This window comes from Aythya fuligula, chromosome Z (genome assembly GCF_009819795.1).
Source record: "Aythya fuligula isolate bAytFul2 chromosome Z, bAytFul2.pri, whole genome shotgun sequence".
Classification (NCBI taxonomy): Eukaryota; Metazoa; Chordata; class Aves; order Anseriformes; family Anatidae; genus Aythya; species Aythya fuligula.
In genome coordinates this window covers 1,122,885-1,141,849 of record NC_045593.1, presented here as the reverse complement: position 1 = coordinate 1,141,849, position 18,965 = coordinate 1,122,885, and the positions used below count along the sequence as shown (strand labels likewise).

Below are 18,965 nucleotides of genomic sequence, written 5' to 3'. Positions count from 1 at the left end.
GGAAATAAAGCCAGCATCGCCCGGATTTTTAAGCCGACATCCACAGCCAGTCGATGGCAGCTTCTTTATGGGTGTCCGGGGTTGTTTTCTGCTCGCTTTCTACCTGCCTTTTAATTGCCACGTCTCCAGGCCCTGCTCGTGCGTGTGCTTCATTTCAAGCTCACCACCGGTCCCCGCGGGGCGAGCCGCGGCCATAAAGCTCCGCACACGTGTGTTTGCCGAAGCGGGGCCCTTGTGGGACGGGAAACCTGAACCTGCTTCTCTCCTGCCGGAGGAGAGATCGCCCCTTTTCCCCGTGCGCCCCCCCAGCCCGACCCACCTCGCCGTGCGCCCCCTCTGGGGGTAGCGGAGGAGCCCGTTTGCTCGTTTATAAATGGCGTGGATAAACGTGTGCCGCTCGCCCAAGCCAAAGGAGAGCGTAGAAAGGGGCCTGCTCAAAATTAGCAAGTGCTCAAATCCTTACCAGGCTGCTAAAAAAAATTAGGGAGGGAAAGAAAGTCAGAGCTCGCTGCGGCAAAGGGTTTGTGTAGCCAGCAGGACGCTGCTCGCAGCTGCAAATTTGGGCTAATTCCCCTGAAAACGGAGCACCCCGTCCACATATTTTCCACGGGGGAGCAGCATCTGCCCTACCCCTGCCTCTTTTTCGTCTGGGGAGAGGGTGCAGGGCACGGCAGGGCTGCTGGATCCCAGCCCCGGGCTCGAGTTCCCCCGGGGCCGAAGGCAGCGACCGAAGGTGTACGGTGGGCAAGGAGATTTCCACCAGCACATTCTGTACAAGTTTCCGGTCCATACCTCCCACTGCTACTTTATTTACTGCAGCTGGCCAGCGTTTTATAGCCTGTTTCATGTATTAAAATTCAAATGTGGAAAACATTACCAGTATCCTCCTTGATTTTTTTTTTTTTTTTTTGGGGGGGGGGGATTTTTTTTTTTTTTCCCCCTTTCGACTTCCTTTTCAGCGTGGAATGTATCAAATGGTCAAAGGCTAACTTCAGCCTGACTCCACTCCCAAACTATTTCCTTTGTTCTTCTGGTTTTGCTTCCAAATTCAGCCCAGTTTTCCAAAAGAAATGAGCCGGCCTGCCTCCTTCGCGCAAGTTACGGTTTCAGACAGTGAGTAATGCTGTTTGGGAGCTCAGCAGACTGGTGTTTTTTCAGGGAACTTGTGCCCGGCTCGTTTTTTAGAAGGAGCACTGCCCTCAGAGCACCGTATCTGCCTTCCAACTCCCCTCATCCTGCTTGCTGTGCCCACCTATTGATCTTACAGAGGCTTTTGGAGACACAAACAGAGGCTCGCCCCCGAAACCACAGCAGCGCGAGCCCCCCTGGATCCGCGTTTCCAAGCCAGGACACGCGAATTTCTCCAAAAGCCCCAAATCTGAGCGTATTTTTGCGACGCGGGACGCGACCGCTTCCATTTCGCGTCGCCGCCCTGTTGTTTGTTGTTGTTGTTGTTGTTTGCTTCCATCTCACTTCACCTACATCTGGTAGTTAGGCGAGGAGCACATATTTATGGAACAAACCCTCTCTGAAGTGATGCCCTGGGTGCATGTTGCATCGGTTTAACATATGCAAAGCGAACAAAGCTACAAAAATTAAACTCTTTTCTCTTGATTGAGAGCAGATATGCAGCACCAGTTGTAAGTCACAGATCTGGCTTTTAATAAAGCCAGATTTCTTCATTAAAAGCAGTATTGTTTAAACACTGGAGGAAAAAATAGCTTTGTACAAACTCAAATCTTAGATTATATGTGTCCCAAGTGTATTTAACATATTACCTGAGGCCAAGCTAAATTACAATCTAGAATTTCCCTTTGTGAATTCGCAGCAACTGCCACAGAGAGCAAAACAATGTCTGGTTCATGCTAATTTTATTGGGGAAGGGGAAAGGAGATGGATTTAACCGAGCTGCTGAAAAAGCATCTTTCTACCTCTCGGAGCCTGTTGCCAGGCCGTTTTCAGTTAACACTTAACATTTTTTGGGGGGGAATCTGCAAATGGCACAGGCTCAGTTGTGGCTTTTAATGGTATTTCTCTCACAGAGTCACTTCTAGTAATGTTTAATTTCTTGAGGAGCAGAGGCTATCACAAAGCCGCCCCAATAAGAAATAAATAATAATAATAATAATAATAATAAAAACTTATTTTAGTTTCTTAGATTCCAGCAACTGATGTTACATTTTAATAACCTGAAACTATTTCACTCAGAGCTGAAAATCTATGGGTTAATATTTAGCTTGTGTGTGGACAAATACGAAGGGGAGAACTGTGAAGAGTATTTGGGTGAGAATATCTGGAAATCCCACTTTTCCTCGGAGGGGGAAAGCAGGAGGTGGATGGGTTATTCGAGACAGCAGATCTCAGTCAGCAAGGCCTTGGGGTCCAGGTTGACCCCCAAAATCTTGCCCCTGCGGGTGCTGGGGTGTGCTGGGGGTGCGGAGCCGGCCCCTCTGCTCATCTGGGCTGCCTGAGAACAGCCACGGGACGCAGGAATGGCTGTGCTGAATAAAGCAAGGCTCTCAGGAACGCTGGGGCTAATTAATTTATAATCACCTAACTGACTATCACGACAGAGCCCGGCACTGGGGGCATCACCAGCGTGCAGCAGCCTGGAGGACGCGGCAATTATCAAATAATTGGCCACCAGAAGAAGCTCCTGCCTTCCCCGAGCACTTGCCTCACGCTCCGGCATCAAAGTTTTTCTTTCTCTTTTTTTCTTTCTCCTTGTGAAAAAAAAAAAAAAGGAGGAATCCTGTCTGAATCCTGTCAAATCAAACTCTAAATGTTTGCATTTTCCATATGATGTCTAATCCTATTTGGAATGCTTCTGAACATTTGGCCTTGATTACATCTTGGAGCAATGAATTTCACAGGTCATTGTGTGTTGAATAAAAAGTATTTCTTTTTGTCAGGTTCACTGAATGTCCCCTTGTTCTTTAATTATAAGGAAGGATGAATAGAAGAGCTAGATTTACCTTCTCTATGCTATCCATTATTCGATGTACCTCTATTATGTCTCCTCTTATTCATCTCCTTTCTAAACAAAATCACCACAATCTGTTCAATCTCCCTTCACACGAAAATCCTTCCGTGCTTGCAAGCACTCTCGCTGTTTGTCACCGAACTTCTCCTAATCCCCCTACACTTTTTTAAGACGGGAAAACCAAAACAGACCAACTCCAGGTAAGGCATAAAAACACGTATGTGTGTGTATAAGTCCACACTCAAGGCATATACTGTCATTCCATCAGTCTTGGTGTCCTTTCTCATGTTCCCGTTCAGTTCAGCAGGTCTCATTTATTTCTTCGTTCATCCATTTGTTTATTTTAATGATTCATGCACACTGGAGAGAAATTTCCAGGCAACCCTCACAGAGGCACATGCTCTCCTCCCAAATTGAATAGAGCCCAAGATGTATATGGCTAATTGAAATTCTTTCTTCTAATCTGCTCGGCCTTACCCTCAGTATGTGGGATGAGACGGGGATCAAGCCTAGTCCTCCCACAACGCCACGGCAGCTAACTGGCCGTGGATCTGTCAAGTCCCTTCCCATTCCCACATATTTTCCCCCTGTCCTAATTAACCTAAATACCTCGAACCATCTGAAAATGCTGCCAGCTGACTCCTCGGTCCTTTCTCCCATTCCGCGTGGAACAAGCAACTCTATTTCGAGAACGAAATTTCGAAGCGTAACAAAGTTTGCCCTCTAATCCTGATGAGAATCACACATCTAGCTCGGCTCTGCCCAGCCTCCTACAGGACCCTTGGTTTGTCATTAACGTCCGCTGAGGGACTTTCAGATGTCTGTGGACCCGAACACATGGCGTTAGATGGTTTTCCTCAGTATATTTAAAAAAAGAGATTGAGGAGACATGGTTTTCCTTCACATGAAAGGAATTTAGCTGCCAGATATTTCCTTTTCCAAGTGCAAGGCGTTTACCCTGGAGACATAAGGGTGTACTTAAGGCCCCGTGGAAGTGGAAATCCCAACAGCACACCACGGAACGGGTCAGAGGCTTTTGTCAGGGTGACACACGGACCTGACACTATGCATTATGGCAGCAGGGATGGAGCTGGGACTCCGTAACACAAGCAAGAGCCAGCAGCACGAGGAAGGAGCAGGCTGCTGAGCACCGAGCACTCGATGCTACAGAGGGGCCACTTAATCCAGAGTGAAACCGAAGCCACACGGAGTGTGAACAGCTCAGACTCAGGCTCGGAGCCACTTTCTCTCCCCGGATTTCAGCACAAGTGTAACACACAGCCAGGATTAGCTCCTGCTCTCTGAGCCTTCTCCAGCCCCGCCTGCCTTGCGCTAAGATCTGCCCCCAGCTTCCCGAACACGAAACGCAACGCTCCCGAAATCTTAACAGCATGAAAGGAAAGGCATTTCCAGACCGGTGTGGGGCAGTGGCTCTACATAGTGCAGGCTGGGCACGAAAAGCCGATTTATAAACCCCGAGGTTTCACACCTCCACCCGCCGCTCCACGTCAGGAGGGGCAAGGCAAATGGCGGCCGTGCAAGGGACCCGCAGCCACCTCACGCTCACACATTAAGCAGCCCTCACGTCCCCTCGTCCTTCCCCCCGGGCCCGTTTTCTGTCAGATCTTACCATGAGCGAGTGCCTGTTGGCGGAGAGCAGGCCGGTGCCGTAGCCGGAGCCCAGGCCCGCCATGGCGCCGTTGTGCGAGGGCCCTATCAAGCCGTGCATGTCGGCGTGGCCGCCCGGCATGGCGGTGGCGGGCCCCACGGCGTGGTTGCGCAGCACGTGGATGGCGTCGTCCAGCCTCTCCAGGCGGTCCTCGATCCGGCTTTGCTGTGGGCGTGCGAGAAAGAAAAGCGAGAGCAGCGTCAGCAGCCGCGGGGCCCCGCAGCGGCGGAGGCGGGCGCAGGGCTGGGCGCGGGGGGCAACGGGGGGCACGGTCACCCGCAGCCAGGCCTGCCTTCTCAACCCCTTTTCTCCTTTTTTTTCGCTTTTCACACTATTTATTTATTTTATATATATATATTTATTATTTTTTTTTTTACAGGAGTGGTTTTGTTTCCTCAGGGACACGTTTCAAATAGCGTTGCGGGGAAGGAGCGAGCATGGGTAACACGAGTGCAGCTTTGATTTTCATGGGCAAAACAGGTTCAATGATTCCTCATGAACATAATCATTACAGTACATATGTTGCCCTCTACGTTCTTTGAAAAGTTTTAGTGATACTTTAAAAAAAATAAAAAATAATAATAATAATAATAAAAAAAAAAAGAAGTAGGAGTAAAGGAACAAATATCCCTCTAATTTGAGTCAATCTCTAACCGGGATTTTCCTCCCCCCATCTAGGCACAGGATCACACACGAGGAGACACTACCAGGCCACACAGTCCCTCACACTGCTCGGGTTTTTCCCCTATAGGTACGCACCCTAGATCCCTTTCTAGTTCTGATGCCAGCAGCAGAAAGCACTCGCCCTTGGCCGGTACACCCCATGGGCACGGTACTGGTGTTGGTGCTGGGGATGAAGGTGCACCCTCGTGGCAGCCAGGTCTGTGAAACCCAACCACCTCCCTCTGCCCCAGGAGCCTCCACCTCTCCTCCCTGCTTCTCCGACCATCCCAAATGCCAGCTACGGCACCAGGGAGCTCCTTGAAGCAACCTGGCTGCTGCTGTCCTGAGTTACTTCCTTCCACTGTTGTCTTTCTGCTCAGCCAAAACAACTCCAAGAAATATTTCCACTCAAGGAATAGGAGAGGAGCTCAGCAGGACAGTCCCAGAGCTCTGCGGAGCTTCAGCTGCGAAAATAGACACAGCTCTATGGATCTTATGGATCTATGGATCTTATGGATCTCTTAAGCAAATCTCCTAACTGACCCACTGGTCGCCAAAACACAAGGTAACTGAAAAACCTCCAGAAGACAGCCTAGAAAACATCACAGTCAATCACGGGATGGATTTCCATGCTTGAGCAGAAAAAATAGCCCCTGCTAACTCCTGAACCTGGAAATTTTCCAGTGAAATCCACAGGACTGCCGCATCCCCCAGCACTAGGTGGGTTAGAACTGTACTATTGGGAATTACCTGCTTTCTCTTTTTTAAGGACACTTTAAAACTTCAGCACCATTGATTTTACACCCAATGATACATCAGGCATCTCACACCGATCACTGGAACCTTCTAGACTTGCAGTTGAGACCGACAACCAGCTGCTAGGGTTCAGACAGAGGATATCAGGTTCTTTAAAGTTCTCCTCTGTCCTAATGTGTGACTTAATCTTTCCATTAAAAAAGATAACAAATCTTATTGATATCCCTTCAATCCTATCTGTCAGATGAACATTTATCACCAGCTCGGCCCCTGACTCTTCCTCTCAAGCTCAGCCCTTCGTGTTCTCCCCGTGAGACCATCGCTGCCATGCTGGCCGCTCTCACTTCCCAGCTCCACGGGACTGACGGACAGTGACCACGCTCTGCCCTGCTTTCTATTTCTCTTCAACACATGCCACCTGCCTCTTCACCGTTCCCTCTTTTTGTATGCACTGTTCCCTTTTCGGGGTGTTTCAGTACTGCATCCCCTGCCGTGCAAGCAAGCAGGAGGTCCTGGCCAGCTGCAGCTCCAACCAGCCTACGAGAGCTAGAGCACGGGGCACCCTGCTGCGAATTGAGGGGTGGCAAAATCAAGTCCGAGGGCATAGCAGTTGCTAACGAAATGAAAACCTGTGTGAGAAGAATGGATGAGAAATGGAAAGAACAGCAAGTAAAATACTGAGGCAGAGGAGGTCACTAATCAAAACATACCAAAGAGTGTAAGGGACCTTCATAATTGGGAGATGATGACGCTTGACCTCCATTTCTAGACCAAACAGCTGTGCCTGCTAATAGTAAAATTGGAATTACCATTAGAACTATGCAAACAAAAATGTCTTTCAAACTTTTTGGACAGTTTTGTAGACATGTAAATGCCGTATTTCCAGATAGACTATAGAGCAGACATATGGAGACCTTCCAAAATACACACGGGTGAAAAAAAAAAAAAAAAGGTATTTTGTAGCAAAGCACGTAGATGCAGGCCACAAAGTTCCCCCAGGCTGCTTCTCCACATAGAGGGCTGCATTGATTCCGCAGCTGTACCGACGAGCGGCTGCAGGAGAAGGAAACGTCTCGCTGGGGAAAGGAGAAGCAGCACTTCCACGCGGTGCTGCGGGCAGCTGGGCCTCTGCGCGAGCCCCGGCACATACTAGCCCATTATCCTAACCTCACTTCGAGCCGGAGTCCGTGCCACTGATTACGTCATCCCATCATCAAATTTGCAAAATCTTAAAAAAAAAGAAAACCAGTAAAAGCACCGCACACAACATGCTATTATATTCTGATAAGGTCGCCACTCTCCTCGGCCAGATTATTTGGTTTGGCAGGTTCAGAATGCCAAAGGTCTAACCAAAAAATAAAAAATTAAAAAAAAATCTGGTTTGCATCCACTGCTCTACATCTGTTCCTGCTGCAGGAATAAAAGGTCTCCTCGTCTCCAGCAATGCTTTCTAAAGAAAAAAAAAATGCCCTTGCAAAAGAAGCAAAGCAGACACGGGGAAAAGAAGTTTTTTTTCAAGTATTTTTTTTCCAACAGCGTTTATATATAGCACAACGCTTAGACCATTTATAAAGTTCTTTCTTTTTCAATGAGTCATCTTCTGAACGATCTTATAAAATGGGCTTAAGAGTTTGAGATGGAAATATTAGGATTTTAATCTTAATGTCTACGTTGAGTGGCACTTGCTTGGACTAAGATAGGCCAGGGTGGAACTCATGGCACGTTTTTTTAAGGCTCTGACAGCATGATTTTTTTTTTTTCTCATAAAAGTAAAAATTATGTCAGTTCTAATTAAAACTTAAATCTTCCCTTTTTCTGGTCCCCATGGAGCTTTTATTTGAGATTTTGCTACCGCACTGAATGGAGCAATGAACAGCAATCTTTACTTTCAAAATCATTTTTAACTAGCCCTTGATATCCTTCAGGGAAAGTGTCTCGCATGCTAAACACTTTCAGTTCTTATTTAAATGCATTCGTACTCCTTATTTCTCTTTATTTTGACACTTGCTTCTTTCTATTTAGTCACTAAAACTTGCAGGAAGCAAGGCAGCCCAAATTAGCACAATATTTTTCCTTTTGGTTCGGACCCTTTCATGGGGAACAATGGCAACGCCTCGCTAGGGGAAACGCGGCTCAGAGTGCCGGGGTGTCGCTTAACACCTCGGGGGTGATTTCAGGCCAAAAAAAAAAGGGCAGAAAAGGGTTTTCTGAAGCCCCAAGGCTGTGACAGGGCAGGCAGTCCTGCCAGGGGTGGTTTTGAGGGAGGTAGGGGCTTTTGCTGACTGAATTGTACCCCGATGTTAACGCTCCTTCAGAGCAGGTGAGTGGGATGGAGGTGGACGTGGTGTCTTCCTACCCCTCCTCATGGACCCCCGCCTCCAGAGGCCGGGCCATCACCTAGCTCCCTTCTCCTTCCTTTAGACACTGCCACCTGACACGAGCTTCCCTGCCACCCCTTCTTCCCCAGAGGTGCCATCACTGTGGGGACAGGTTAGGCCCAGGCCTCTGAGGCAGCGCCGCCATTTTAAGGCAGCACGGGAGGTGCCTGCTGTGGTGCTCGTACCCCATGGAGAAGGAGCACAACTCTCAGCAGCACTACCCCACACAGCCTCGGCTGCCTTTTAGGATGGCCTGAACACGAGGCAGGGCCCATACGGAAAGGGGACTGGAGGCTTTAGCTGCTTGTGATAAAGACCTCGTCACAAAGACAGGGTGGAAAGCCAAGAGGTCTTCTCCAAGGCGTTAACGTGGGTGTATGGGAGGAGAAGCCTACTGCTCTAGCTGAAAAGTCTCAGGGTTTATGAAATCTGAATTATATTCAGATAAATATTTAAAACTCCCGATGCTCATGAGAACTACCCTGGGCCTCTGGATCTTTTCAAGCTTAGGCTTTTATTAATATGAGTGGGTTTAGTTGAAATATGTCAGCTTTATAAACAGCGTATAAAATAAATCAATGGGATTCGTGGGGGCTCGGTTTGTCCAGAGACACGTTTTATGGATCAAACTCCAGCCAGCATTTGCTTTAGCCCCAGGAGGGGATGGGGGAATGTCCAAGGAGATGCTCTTGGCCCCGGGGCGAGGCTGCCACGGGGGCACGGCCATGGCACAGGACAGGCTCCGTGCACAAGGCACCGGCCACAAGACCCCGAGGGCACTGCTGGAAATTCAATAAGGATGCATAAAAATCCTGCTTTACTGCACAGGCATCCACCTACGAGCTGCCACGACCTTCTCTCTGCGCTGGCACTGCAGCATTTGGGAAAACTCTGCTCGTCTCTGGGGGACCACCGGCCACCTGCGTGTGCTGCACGTGGGTAAAGCACTGGCCCGGTGCTGCTGGCTGGATGCACGTCGCACACCCAGTACCGTAGGAGCTCATTTAGGCATCTCCTACCAAAAATACGTTGAAACGTTCAGTAAAATAGAATTGTAACAACAATACCTGAGAGAGAAGGGGGAGAACCAACAGGAGTTGAAGGATTTGATGAAAAGCTGTTGTTGGTGTGATCTGGAGAATAGATCTTTAAAAGATGATACAGAATTAATCTAAAGCCATCACAAACTGATGCAGAAAGAAATATGGAATTCTTATGCATTCAGTTCATTTAAATGAAAGCAGGACAGGTTAAAAAGCCTCTTATTCAAATATTAATATTTCTATAAAGACAAAACTGTATTAGATGCAGGAAGCTAGACAACAGACCCCTTTTGCTGGGAACAGACACTAGCCAATTAAGCGATGGTTTCTGATTGTCACACAGATCTGCCACGGTCGATGTACACATTTTCATTGTATAGACTACTTTACGAATTGACTGGCATTGACAGGCCTTCGAGCAAGCCTGAAAATTGCTTTTTTGTTCGGCTGAAATCCCTTAACGGCCAAAATAAAGCAAAGGGCACGGAGCACGTCGCCCTGGCACAGCGGGGAATCTGCAGCAGCAAACTCCAGCTACTCGGCCGCTGCTCCAGCGAGAAAGCCCCTGCCTGCCCCGTGCCCGGCGAGGGTGCCACCGCCCCGCGGTGTCCCTGGGGCCACGCACCGCTCGCCATCCGTGCCATTGGTCAGGGCACCACTTCAAAGTGGATTCTGTACTGTATCAGTTAGTTCAGGCAATCTTGGAGTCTGACTTTTCGTCTTTTCAATGAGGCATCGAAGAATATGCGAGAAAAAAAATTAGCTCTCATGAGAACTCAATGGAACCCACTCTGCCCAGAAAATAACTATCGTGGTCCTTATTAACAGTCAGTCCGTGCCAACAATTACCAAACCCCGAGGCACGGCAGCGTTTCCTTCTGCTCGAGCTGGAAAACTGCCGTGCCCCGGTTACCCCGGTAAGAGCTGGTAACTCCTGACTTTAACAGCAACCACGGCAACTCAATAGGTGGAAACTGCCGTGAAAAAGAGAAAAGCTGAAGGCAAAGGAAATTTAGAGCGAATCCTGTTTGCAGATCGCTCGGTAGCACAGAAGTAATCAATCCTGCTGCCGATTTCTGTTCAGACCTCCCTTGCCCGAGTAAATGACGTGTGAGAAAGACTGAAAGACACAGCTCATTGTCACCCAGTGAATGGGAACAGGCCAAGGTTTCCACTCTTTCCATTTCTAGTCTAGCATAAAATTCATTCTAGGACTTTGTAAACACTGTTTTGCACTGGTAATATCTCAGTTGGCAGTGACTCCCAGTGGGTGACCTCTGAGACCAGGTCTCTCCTCTTTTGCTGCTCATCTTCTCAAACTCCAGGCGTCCAATTCTGATTAAAGCTCACACTTTGCAAATGGTAAACGTGTATTCCAAAGTAAATATTTCCTTACAGAGGCAAGTGCTTTCCCCAGCGCATCACCAGTCTGCGAGCTGCCTGCCGCCCCACTTCCTCTGTTTGCTGAAAAACAAAAGACTCAATGTAAAAACAGACAGAAAGACATCATCCGTTTCTATTCCTGGTCCACTTACTCATAATTTAATTGCATTTTAATGCTAATTACATCAAATTAATCTTTAATTGCCATTAATTTGTTTGCTAAGGTAGATATCAAACACATTCACGCGGCATTTTTTCAGATAACACATAAACTCGGGATGTTGCTTTTATAAAAAATGCATCGAGTATTTGACAGTGCTGGGCCATATGGCTTCATTTCCCTAAATAAAAGGTTACTCAGCGAAGATGCTCAAAGGCATGGACACTGTGCAAGCTCCTAACGCTAAAGACCTGGCTTGGGTGTGCTCAGCCTCGGTGCCTGCGCTCTGGGCTCTTCGACCTTAGCTCCAGCAAGGCTTTTCTCTCCCAAAACTTAGACATCAGGGCAATGTTCCACATCGAAACCATCAGGAGCAAAGGCGGCAGAGATAAACTCCCCAGAGCCGGGGATGCCAGAATTCAGTCTGCCAGTGGAGCCTAATTTCTCTCTTCTGCGTCTGTACCGCGAGCCAGGCATTAATTACACGATCGCTTACTGCTCCTCCACGCAGCCCCAGCCTCGCTCGGCGCACGGGAAGGACAAAGTGCTGGTAATAAGCAGCTACCCGGGGTTTTGTTTGCTCCCCATTCACTCGGTGACCCTAGTCCTTTGTACACGTTTCAAAGCATGTTTTAAAGGCGTTATTAATTTCCACAGACTCCTCCAAAGCGCTCCTTCTGACTGTACTTAAACCGCCGCGCGAACCTTTAATTAAATGATTTTTTTTTTTTTTTTTTACCATCTCTCAAGCGATAGGATTGCACCTTTCAGAGAAGCAATTGAGGGGAAGAAAAATCGTGGCGTAACCGTCCACCAATTCCTCACCCTCGAGGGGTAGGACTGAAACGTCTCCGTTCACGGGGGAAATTGCAGGCAAGAAAAACGAGGGCGGAAAGTTGCAGCGGCTTCAGCATCTCTGGGGCCATTTATAAAGGAAAAGCACCGCTCTGAGTGACTGCTGGGCGTGATCAATACTCCTGCTTCGGGCCCCACAGACTGGGAGTCAGGCGAAGAGAAAATGAGAAGCAAGCAGCCAGTCACCACCCATGGAAAGGCCGGGCTGGTATCTGGCATCCCAATTAATGCCAGCCTTCAAGCTTCATGTTTTGTACCTCCTGAGTGACCGATTCTGCAACTTTTTTACTGAAGGGATGCGCTTGTGTGTGTATATCTGCCTGTCGATGCTGCAGCTCCACGGGGGTTGGGAAATCTGTAGGGAAATCTGGCTTTTGGGGACCTTTGCACCCCAGGCCAGCTGTTACTGATCCTCCGCCCTGCCCAAATGTAATACCTACACATTTAATTTGACTGCATAAAACCCTGTTTCAGCATTTCTCCTACAACAGAATCACCTAAAGAAGCCCTGAGGATGATGTGTCCCTACCTCTTTCACCTCTTTTCCATAAGTTTACACATTACATTCTTATTTGCACTTTTATTTTCACTATTGTACACTTGGAAATATGCTTACATGGCAGTGATAGCCCATTTGTAATTTCATCTCAGTTTGAAATCACGATATCTAAAGTTTTAGGATTTACTCCGCCGAGCTGCCAGGGCAAGTATGAAGTTCTTACAGCCCCAAATGCTAACACAGAAATGCGAAAGCGCACCAGCAAGAATACATGGCCTCAGTTAGAGATCCAACTCATCAAGCTAATTTAATGTTGTAAATCACAACCTACAGGTTTGGCAACCAGGCAGATGTCCAGAAATCCAGTTACTTCGCTCTAAAGTGAACTGTGAATCGAAATGTAAATCATGCCTTGTTTTTTCCTTTTTCTAAGCGACCCTAACTGCATTATTCTAAAATTAAGTCCTCCATTTGTCTGTCTGAAGGCTGCTTGCTCCTAATGAGATGAGCTGTACCGCTCCTGCGGGAGAAGGGAGGCGCAGGGACTGCAGCTAAGAGGCCACCTCGCCTCTTGGCTGCTGTCAAAAACAAAGGAATTCCTTGGATATACCAAATATTTGGCTTTTCCTCAAAGACTTCACGGATGCTTTGATGGAGAAAACGGGCAAAGGAAGGGAGCCGAGGAACCTTCTGTGGGGAAGACCACGCTGGACATAACCAGAGATCTTGTAGAAGTCTTCATCTCCCCCAAATACCCAGGATTGTTTCACTATAGCTAACCTTGAGGTGTATAAAAAAGGTGTAATATAGCTAACCTAACTTGTAGGGGCTTATTTTTACTGCTTTACGCAGAAATTATGGTTTTTAGTTATTCTGGTACTAAAAGAGACATGACTGAAACCTGTAGGTGATTAAGAAAACTCCGCATTTGAAGGAATAACAGAAAAAATAATAACAATTAAGAAGAGCAAGCACTGTCCACTGCAAGAGCCCAACTGTTTCAGAGGCGACAGCACCAAAAATCATCCCGGGACGTGGGACTAAGCAGAGAAAATGGATGTCGAGTGTATGAGAGAAGTGACACCCAGCGCTGCTTCACGCAGCGGATGGCTACGGGATATAAGCGAGGGTTTCTATTAATATCTCCCAGTTGTTGGCCCGTCCTTTTAGCTGCACGGAAACGCTATTTAAATGCAGCCGTGGGGGCCGAGCTGACAGCTTCGGCTTGCACAACGTGGGGCACGTTGAAATAACTGGGATGCTTCCCTCGGCTCCGCACTGCTGGTGCCCCGAGCAGCACACTGAAGGGAAGAAAATTCCTAGGAAAAAGCCAGGGAGTGTATTCGGATGGGGCCAAAAATACCTTAAAAGAACTATTTTCGTGGCTTGGAAGCTAATATTGAAGCACTTTCTCAAGCTCGTCAGATGATGATGCAATAGCAGGATGTAAGAGGGGAAAAAAAAAGGTCCCAGAAGAAATGCTGAACTGATTATTTTCATCAGCTTCGTCCACGGGATGGATGGTGTTTTAAAAGGGATTAGTCAGAAAAATTGGCTCCGACCGAGGTGTCAATGTAAAGGCTTTAAAATGAATCAATAAGAAGAAAAATACAGAAGAATGAAATGACATTTCTAAGAGCTCTCAAGCAACTCAAAGACAAATTTCCCTAACTTTTACTGCAGATTAAAACTTGGACTGACCTAGCACTGGAGCAAAGAAGGTGCAGAACATCACAGCAATACTGAAAGCAAAGTTTGGTGAGTTCAAAGAGATCAAATCTGACTTCCCCATGAGAAAAAAAAAAACACCAAAGAACAATATATGAATGGATAAATGCACCACATTGCAAAGCCAAGAGTTTTCGGGGGGGAAGCCACGTGGAAGGTAGCTCGGGAACAGGACTGCACGGCAGGACTTGAGCTGTCAGCGTTCCTTGGGAGCTGTTCCCCCACTCACCGAGCTCTTCATGTACCGAAGGCAGCGTGAAAGGACTGCAGCCTTTGATGGATCGCTTCTAACGACGCTGCAGAGCGCGTTTTCTTGTTCTCCTTCATCTCCTAAAACTTTCTCAGCGTGTTTCTGCGAGGAGCAGTTCTGCGCTGGAAGGCGAGCGGACAGGATGATGGAGCACAGCCTCTTCCCATCCTTCTGGTGGGACTCGGATTGTAAATCTTAAGCTTATTGAATAAACTCCCAGGGATCTGTATCTCAACGAGGGGAATTATATCGAGCAAAGTATCTAGTGTAACAGATCGGCTGCAGCCTTCCCGGGGAGAATTTCACCTGATTTTTTATAGGATCAACTCCAGCACAAACTCAGGCTGTTCTGCTGGCATGGGGCTTTCTGAGAGGGCTGGGAATGATGTGTCTATGTAAAGAGGAGTGGAAAAACTTGCACCGTCTTGGCGTTCACAGCTGATGATCTTCCCAAATCATGGGGAGCTGACATCGCTGGGTCGAAGTCACATCCTTCTTAGGCTGCGCGACCGCTCGCCACCCTCGTGTAACTGGAAGCTCGGCGTTCTTGTAAAATAGGCAGCGCGGTACGCTGCGACTGCTCGAGTAATAAAATTACTGTGAAACCAGTGCCTCAAGGGGAAATGCACATAATGTTTCTCCTGGAAAAGCTGCATGTCACAGTGCATAATGTCATGCAAACAACACGTCATTAGGGCTGAAAGCAGCGCGCAGGATTAATGCGGGCATCAGATGGCTACAACCGAGCGCCTTCAGCATACGCTCGGCGAGCCCCGCTCAGTGACTGGTTGCCGAAACCTTGCACTGCTTCAGACCTTTGAAAACGAGAGCCAACGCTTTGCATAACACTACCCACTGCTTCCCGTCGATGCCGTCGCGCAGCCTCGTGGAAGAAGCTGGCTCCCAGGGCACCCAGGGGAAGGGCAGCACGCACGCAGCCTTCGGGGCACGTTCACCTTGCTCTTCTGGCTTTGCTTTTCAGGAGAGGGATCCAGATGGAAGTCTGGAGGAATTTTTTTACACGGGCACTGAATATTTATTTATTCAGGCACTGAGGCACACGGGCAGGAGACGGGATTCTCACTCCTGCCTGCTTGTGTCCCTCTGCGAAATCTTTTTCTGTTATCTGTAAGGCGCCTGCATCGCGGCTGTGAAATGGCAGAATTAAGTTTGCCTCTATTAGGCCTCTTTTGAGGGCAAAAACGAGAGTGATTTCTGCCTGTCGTGCCCACAGAAGCAGCAGCTACGTTGTAAAGGAAGAACTCTCAATGGAATGGCAAGATTGAGCGCGGAAACACTACCCTGAAACGGGATCCCTTTTTCTCAGACAGTGACAAATTAAGAAGAGACCGTATTTAGTTTTTGCTTTGTTCAGAGCCCTTGAAAAATCTGATGCCCATGTGTTAATGGTTGAACCCACCCTCCATTCTTGCTGCATTAGTCCTGCTCCCCGTCATTCAATCCGGAATCATGTGTGTAATCCGAAACATGTGTCCAGCGATGTGTTCCCTATTTACCAATTATTTCATTAGCTTTATTTGTTCTTTGAGATACAGGCAAAGCACTATTTTTTTTTATTTTTTAGTTCCTGTATTGAAGCCTGGCCCGGTGTTTGCCAACTCTTTAGGAAAGTACACAAATGCACGCTCTTGGATTTTGCAGAGCGATGTCAGCGGGGGCTGTCCCCGCTGCAGGGACACGCTGCCACCTCCACGTCCCCCACGCCGCGGGGAAATGGGGAAAACACCCAAGGGGATGACCACAAGGTGCATCACCAGGTGCTCCCGAGCTGCTGCAGGCAAGTAGATCACTAAGGACAGCAAAACCAGGCTTCAAAACCAGCCAAGAGCAGGCAGCGGGGGTACCAGACCACCTTCTGCACAGTTTTTGAAGCAAACACTTGGCTGCAATCCTCATTTCACCAAAAAAAAAGCATTCGGATCTATGTGCAAAGAAGGGCGAGGTCATTGAGGATGTGTTTATTTCCAGGAACATCCTGCTACCTCCCTGAGCCTCTTGGACTCGGTATCTTTGATTTGGGCTCTCTGGCACCAGCACAGTGCCCTGGAGCAGAAAAAAGAGGCAGGAGAGAGCGGGGAAGCCCCGGGCAGCAGGCGCAGCGCCCGCCCGCACTCACCCATGATGCTGTCGGTCCCGTTGGCCGGCGGCGTGCACGACGAGGCGCTGTAATGATTCGTGCCGCTGCGGTGGAAGGTGGACATCGGAGGAAGACTGGAGTTGATGTCTGCTGAGGAGTGTGATGGGTAGCTCTGTGCCGAAGAGAAGGCAAAAAAAAAGGAAATATTTTCAATATTTTAAGGACTGAGAACACAAAGGGCAGCAGGCTGCTCGTGCTGCTCCAATTCCAGGTGCTGCTGTGCTTCACCCAACCAAGAAAAGCCACGAGGCTACGGGGGGAGGGTGTTTTTCTACCTCAATTTGACAGCTTTTGGAGAAGAGGCAGCACATCCCAACCTGCCATGCATAAATATCCACAGAGGAGGGGATGCAACTGCTGGGGAAACTCCGTTTCCTTTGGTTTCTCAGGGGAAGACATCCAACCGCTATCGCTAAATATTTCAGGAGAAACATGGGATCTGGATATAGCCTAGCCAGGACCTCTTCCCTGTACTCACAGCATCTTGAAAATCACTGATGTGTCTGAGAAAATAAGAGTAATAACAGCTTTTCTATCTTCTTTTTGCAGTTTCCCTACAGGTCACCGAAAAGTTAAGGACATTTGCAGGGAATTGAACTGAAACCATCCAAAATTTCCTCCCTGGGCTTTTCTTAGAAGATTTTTTCTTAGAAGATTGGATGATTTGGCCCGTCCAGATGCCCAGAATGGATGATTAACAGGAGCTTTGCCAGCACTGAGCACCTACAACTCAGACTGGCATCAGTGAGAGAGCTGGGTCCTCCCTGTCTCTGAAATTTAGGAAAAATAGGAGTATCTATTAAAAAAAAACCAACGTTTTGGAGACTATAGGTGGAATATCAATTCTCATTTTACACTGTAGAAATATTCTAAGTCTTCATAACCCCCCAACGTGTTACAAAAGCAAGAAATTCAGAATCAAGGCAGACTTAAAAGAAATGCAAGAACGTTTGCAGACTTGCCCAGCCAAGGTACTCGGCTCTCTGACCTGAATCCCGAGCTGGTAGCATGGAAAAGCTACCTAATTCTGATGGATGAGCACCGGTGTAGATACCAAATTAGACGAAATTGGGTTTTAAAAGTTATGCTCCATTTTTGTAATAGATGCCTGTCACTTCAGAGCAACATTAAGTTTGCTTAGTGCCTTAATTATGCTTTTGAGAAGGACATGATTAAGCAGTTTTTGAGGCAATCCCTTTTGCTTTTGCCTTCCTATTCATTTTGCATGGCAGCGTGCTACCCTCATTAAACGTGAGACTTTAAAGATTTGTTTTGCAAATTCATTTTCAGTTTGTAACAGTGAAGTTTGTTTCTCCTTATTCCTAAAGCGATGTTTCTCCTAGGCACAGGCTTCTCCCCTAGAACCAGTGCTCTCTGCTCTTCCTTTTTAATGGTCTTCAGGAGCAAAAAGCACAGGTATAGATCGAAAAAACAAAATGTTTTGTGCGTTTTGAGGAAAAAGGGCTTCACTTCAGCAGCCTGTTCATTTGTTTATCTCCTCCTTTACTTAAAAACACGAGCAAAACGAAGGGCTGGATTGATGCAACCCAGCGTCGTTTCTACATATCCAATTCAGCCGTGATATTAGGAGAATATCCACTAAGCTGCACTCAAATCAGATTTAATTCCAATTTTGTTCTATTCCAATACAATAGATGGAATCAGTCCCAGCAACTTCCTCGTGTGAGAGATCAGGATGTACCGGAGAAAATGAGAAAAAATCCCTTTTTGCAACCAGCAAATGACTGCTGGATGGCTACCTGTGACCGGCAAAGGACGGCGCCTGCCAGAAATCAAAGCCCAGGCCGCTTTGCCTCGCTGTGTGGGCTCAGCACCAGCCCACACAGTGGCTTTTTCTGCTCTTTTCTCTTCCCAGTTGCACCAGGAGGGGTTGGGACGGGTACAGGGGCTGTGACCCATCAGGGCTGGCGGTGGAAATGGGTACGGCACAGGCTGGGAAAATTGTGCAAGGGAACTCATCACCAAGATGATGCCTTGGCAGAAATGTGCTGCCCACCCTGGTCCCCCTGGCCCCTTACCAAGCGGTCGTGGGGGTGCAGGCTGCAGTAGCTGCTGGACTGGGGGAGGTGGGAAGAGTTGCCCAGCATGCCCCCGTAGCCGGGCTGGTTCATCCCGCTGGAGGAGCTCCACGGGTCGCTGCTGTGATGGCCATCTGCAAGAGAGAGGAGGACACGGATGTGGATGTCCCAAGGCTGCAAATCCTCCAAACCACCGCCCCGGTTCGTCCTGCTGCAGGCTCGAAAGCATCACATCACCTATAACCAACCCCAGCAGGCAGAAATCCGACCTTTGAAATGAAACACTCAGGATGGGCTAACGAGCTTTGGAGAAGCCTCAGCTCGATAAATGCCGAGATATGTCCCAAACTCTGAGTATTTCCACACCCAAAAAGCTGTCGGAGTTGTTATATTGCTTACAA

General features: G+C 48.0%; 1 protein-coding gene across 11 annotated transcripts in view; it reads right to left on the bottom strand.

Annotated features, from left to right (window-relative positions):
* The window catches only part of TCF4 (transcription factor 4), a 173,493-nt gene that overhangs the window by 8,854 nt on the left and 145,674 nt on the right, over positions 1-18,965 (bottom strand). For 10 of the 11 annotated variants that reach the window (XM_032206712.1, XM_032206710.1, XM_032206711.1 and 7 more), the window contains 6 exons: positions 18,565-18,698; positions 16,505-16,637; positions 10,889-10,956; positions 9,517-9,595; positions 6,782-6,858; positions 4,614-4,817 (listed from right to left, as the gene is read on the bottom strand). In XM_032206712.1, the coding sequence (XP_032062603.1) occupies positions 4,614-4,817; positions 6,782-6,858; positions 9,517-9,595; positions 10,889-10,956; positions 16,505-16,637; positions 18,565-18,698 (695 nt within the window). The remainder of the gene's footprint in view (positions 1-4,613; positions 4,818-6,781; positions 6,859-9,516; positions 9,596-10,888; positions 10,957-16,504; positions 16,638-18,564; positions 18,699-18,965) is intronic. The other variant, XM_032206715.1, reaches the window with a different exon arrangement.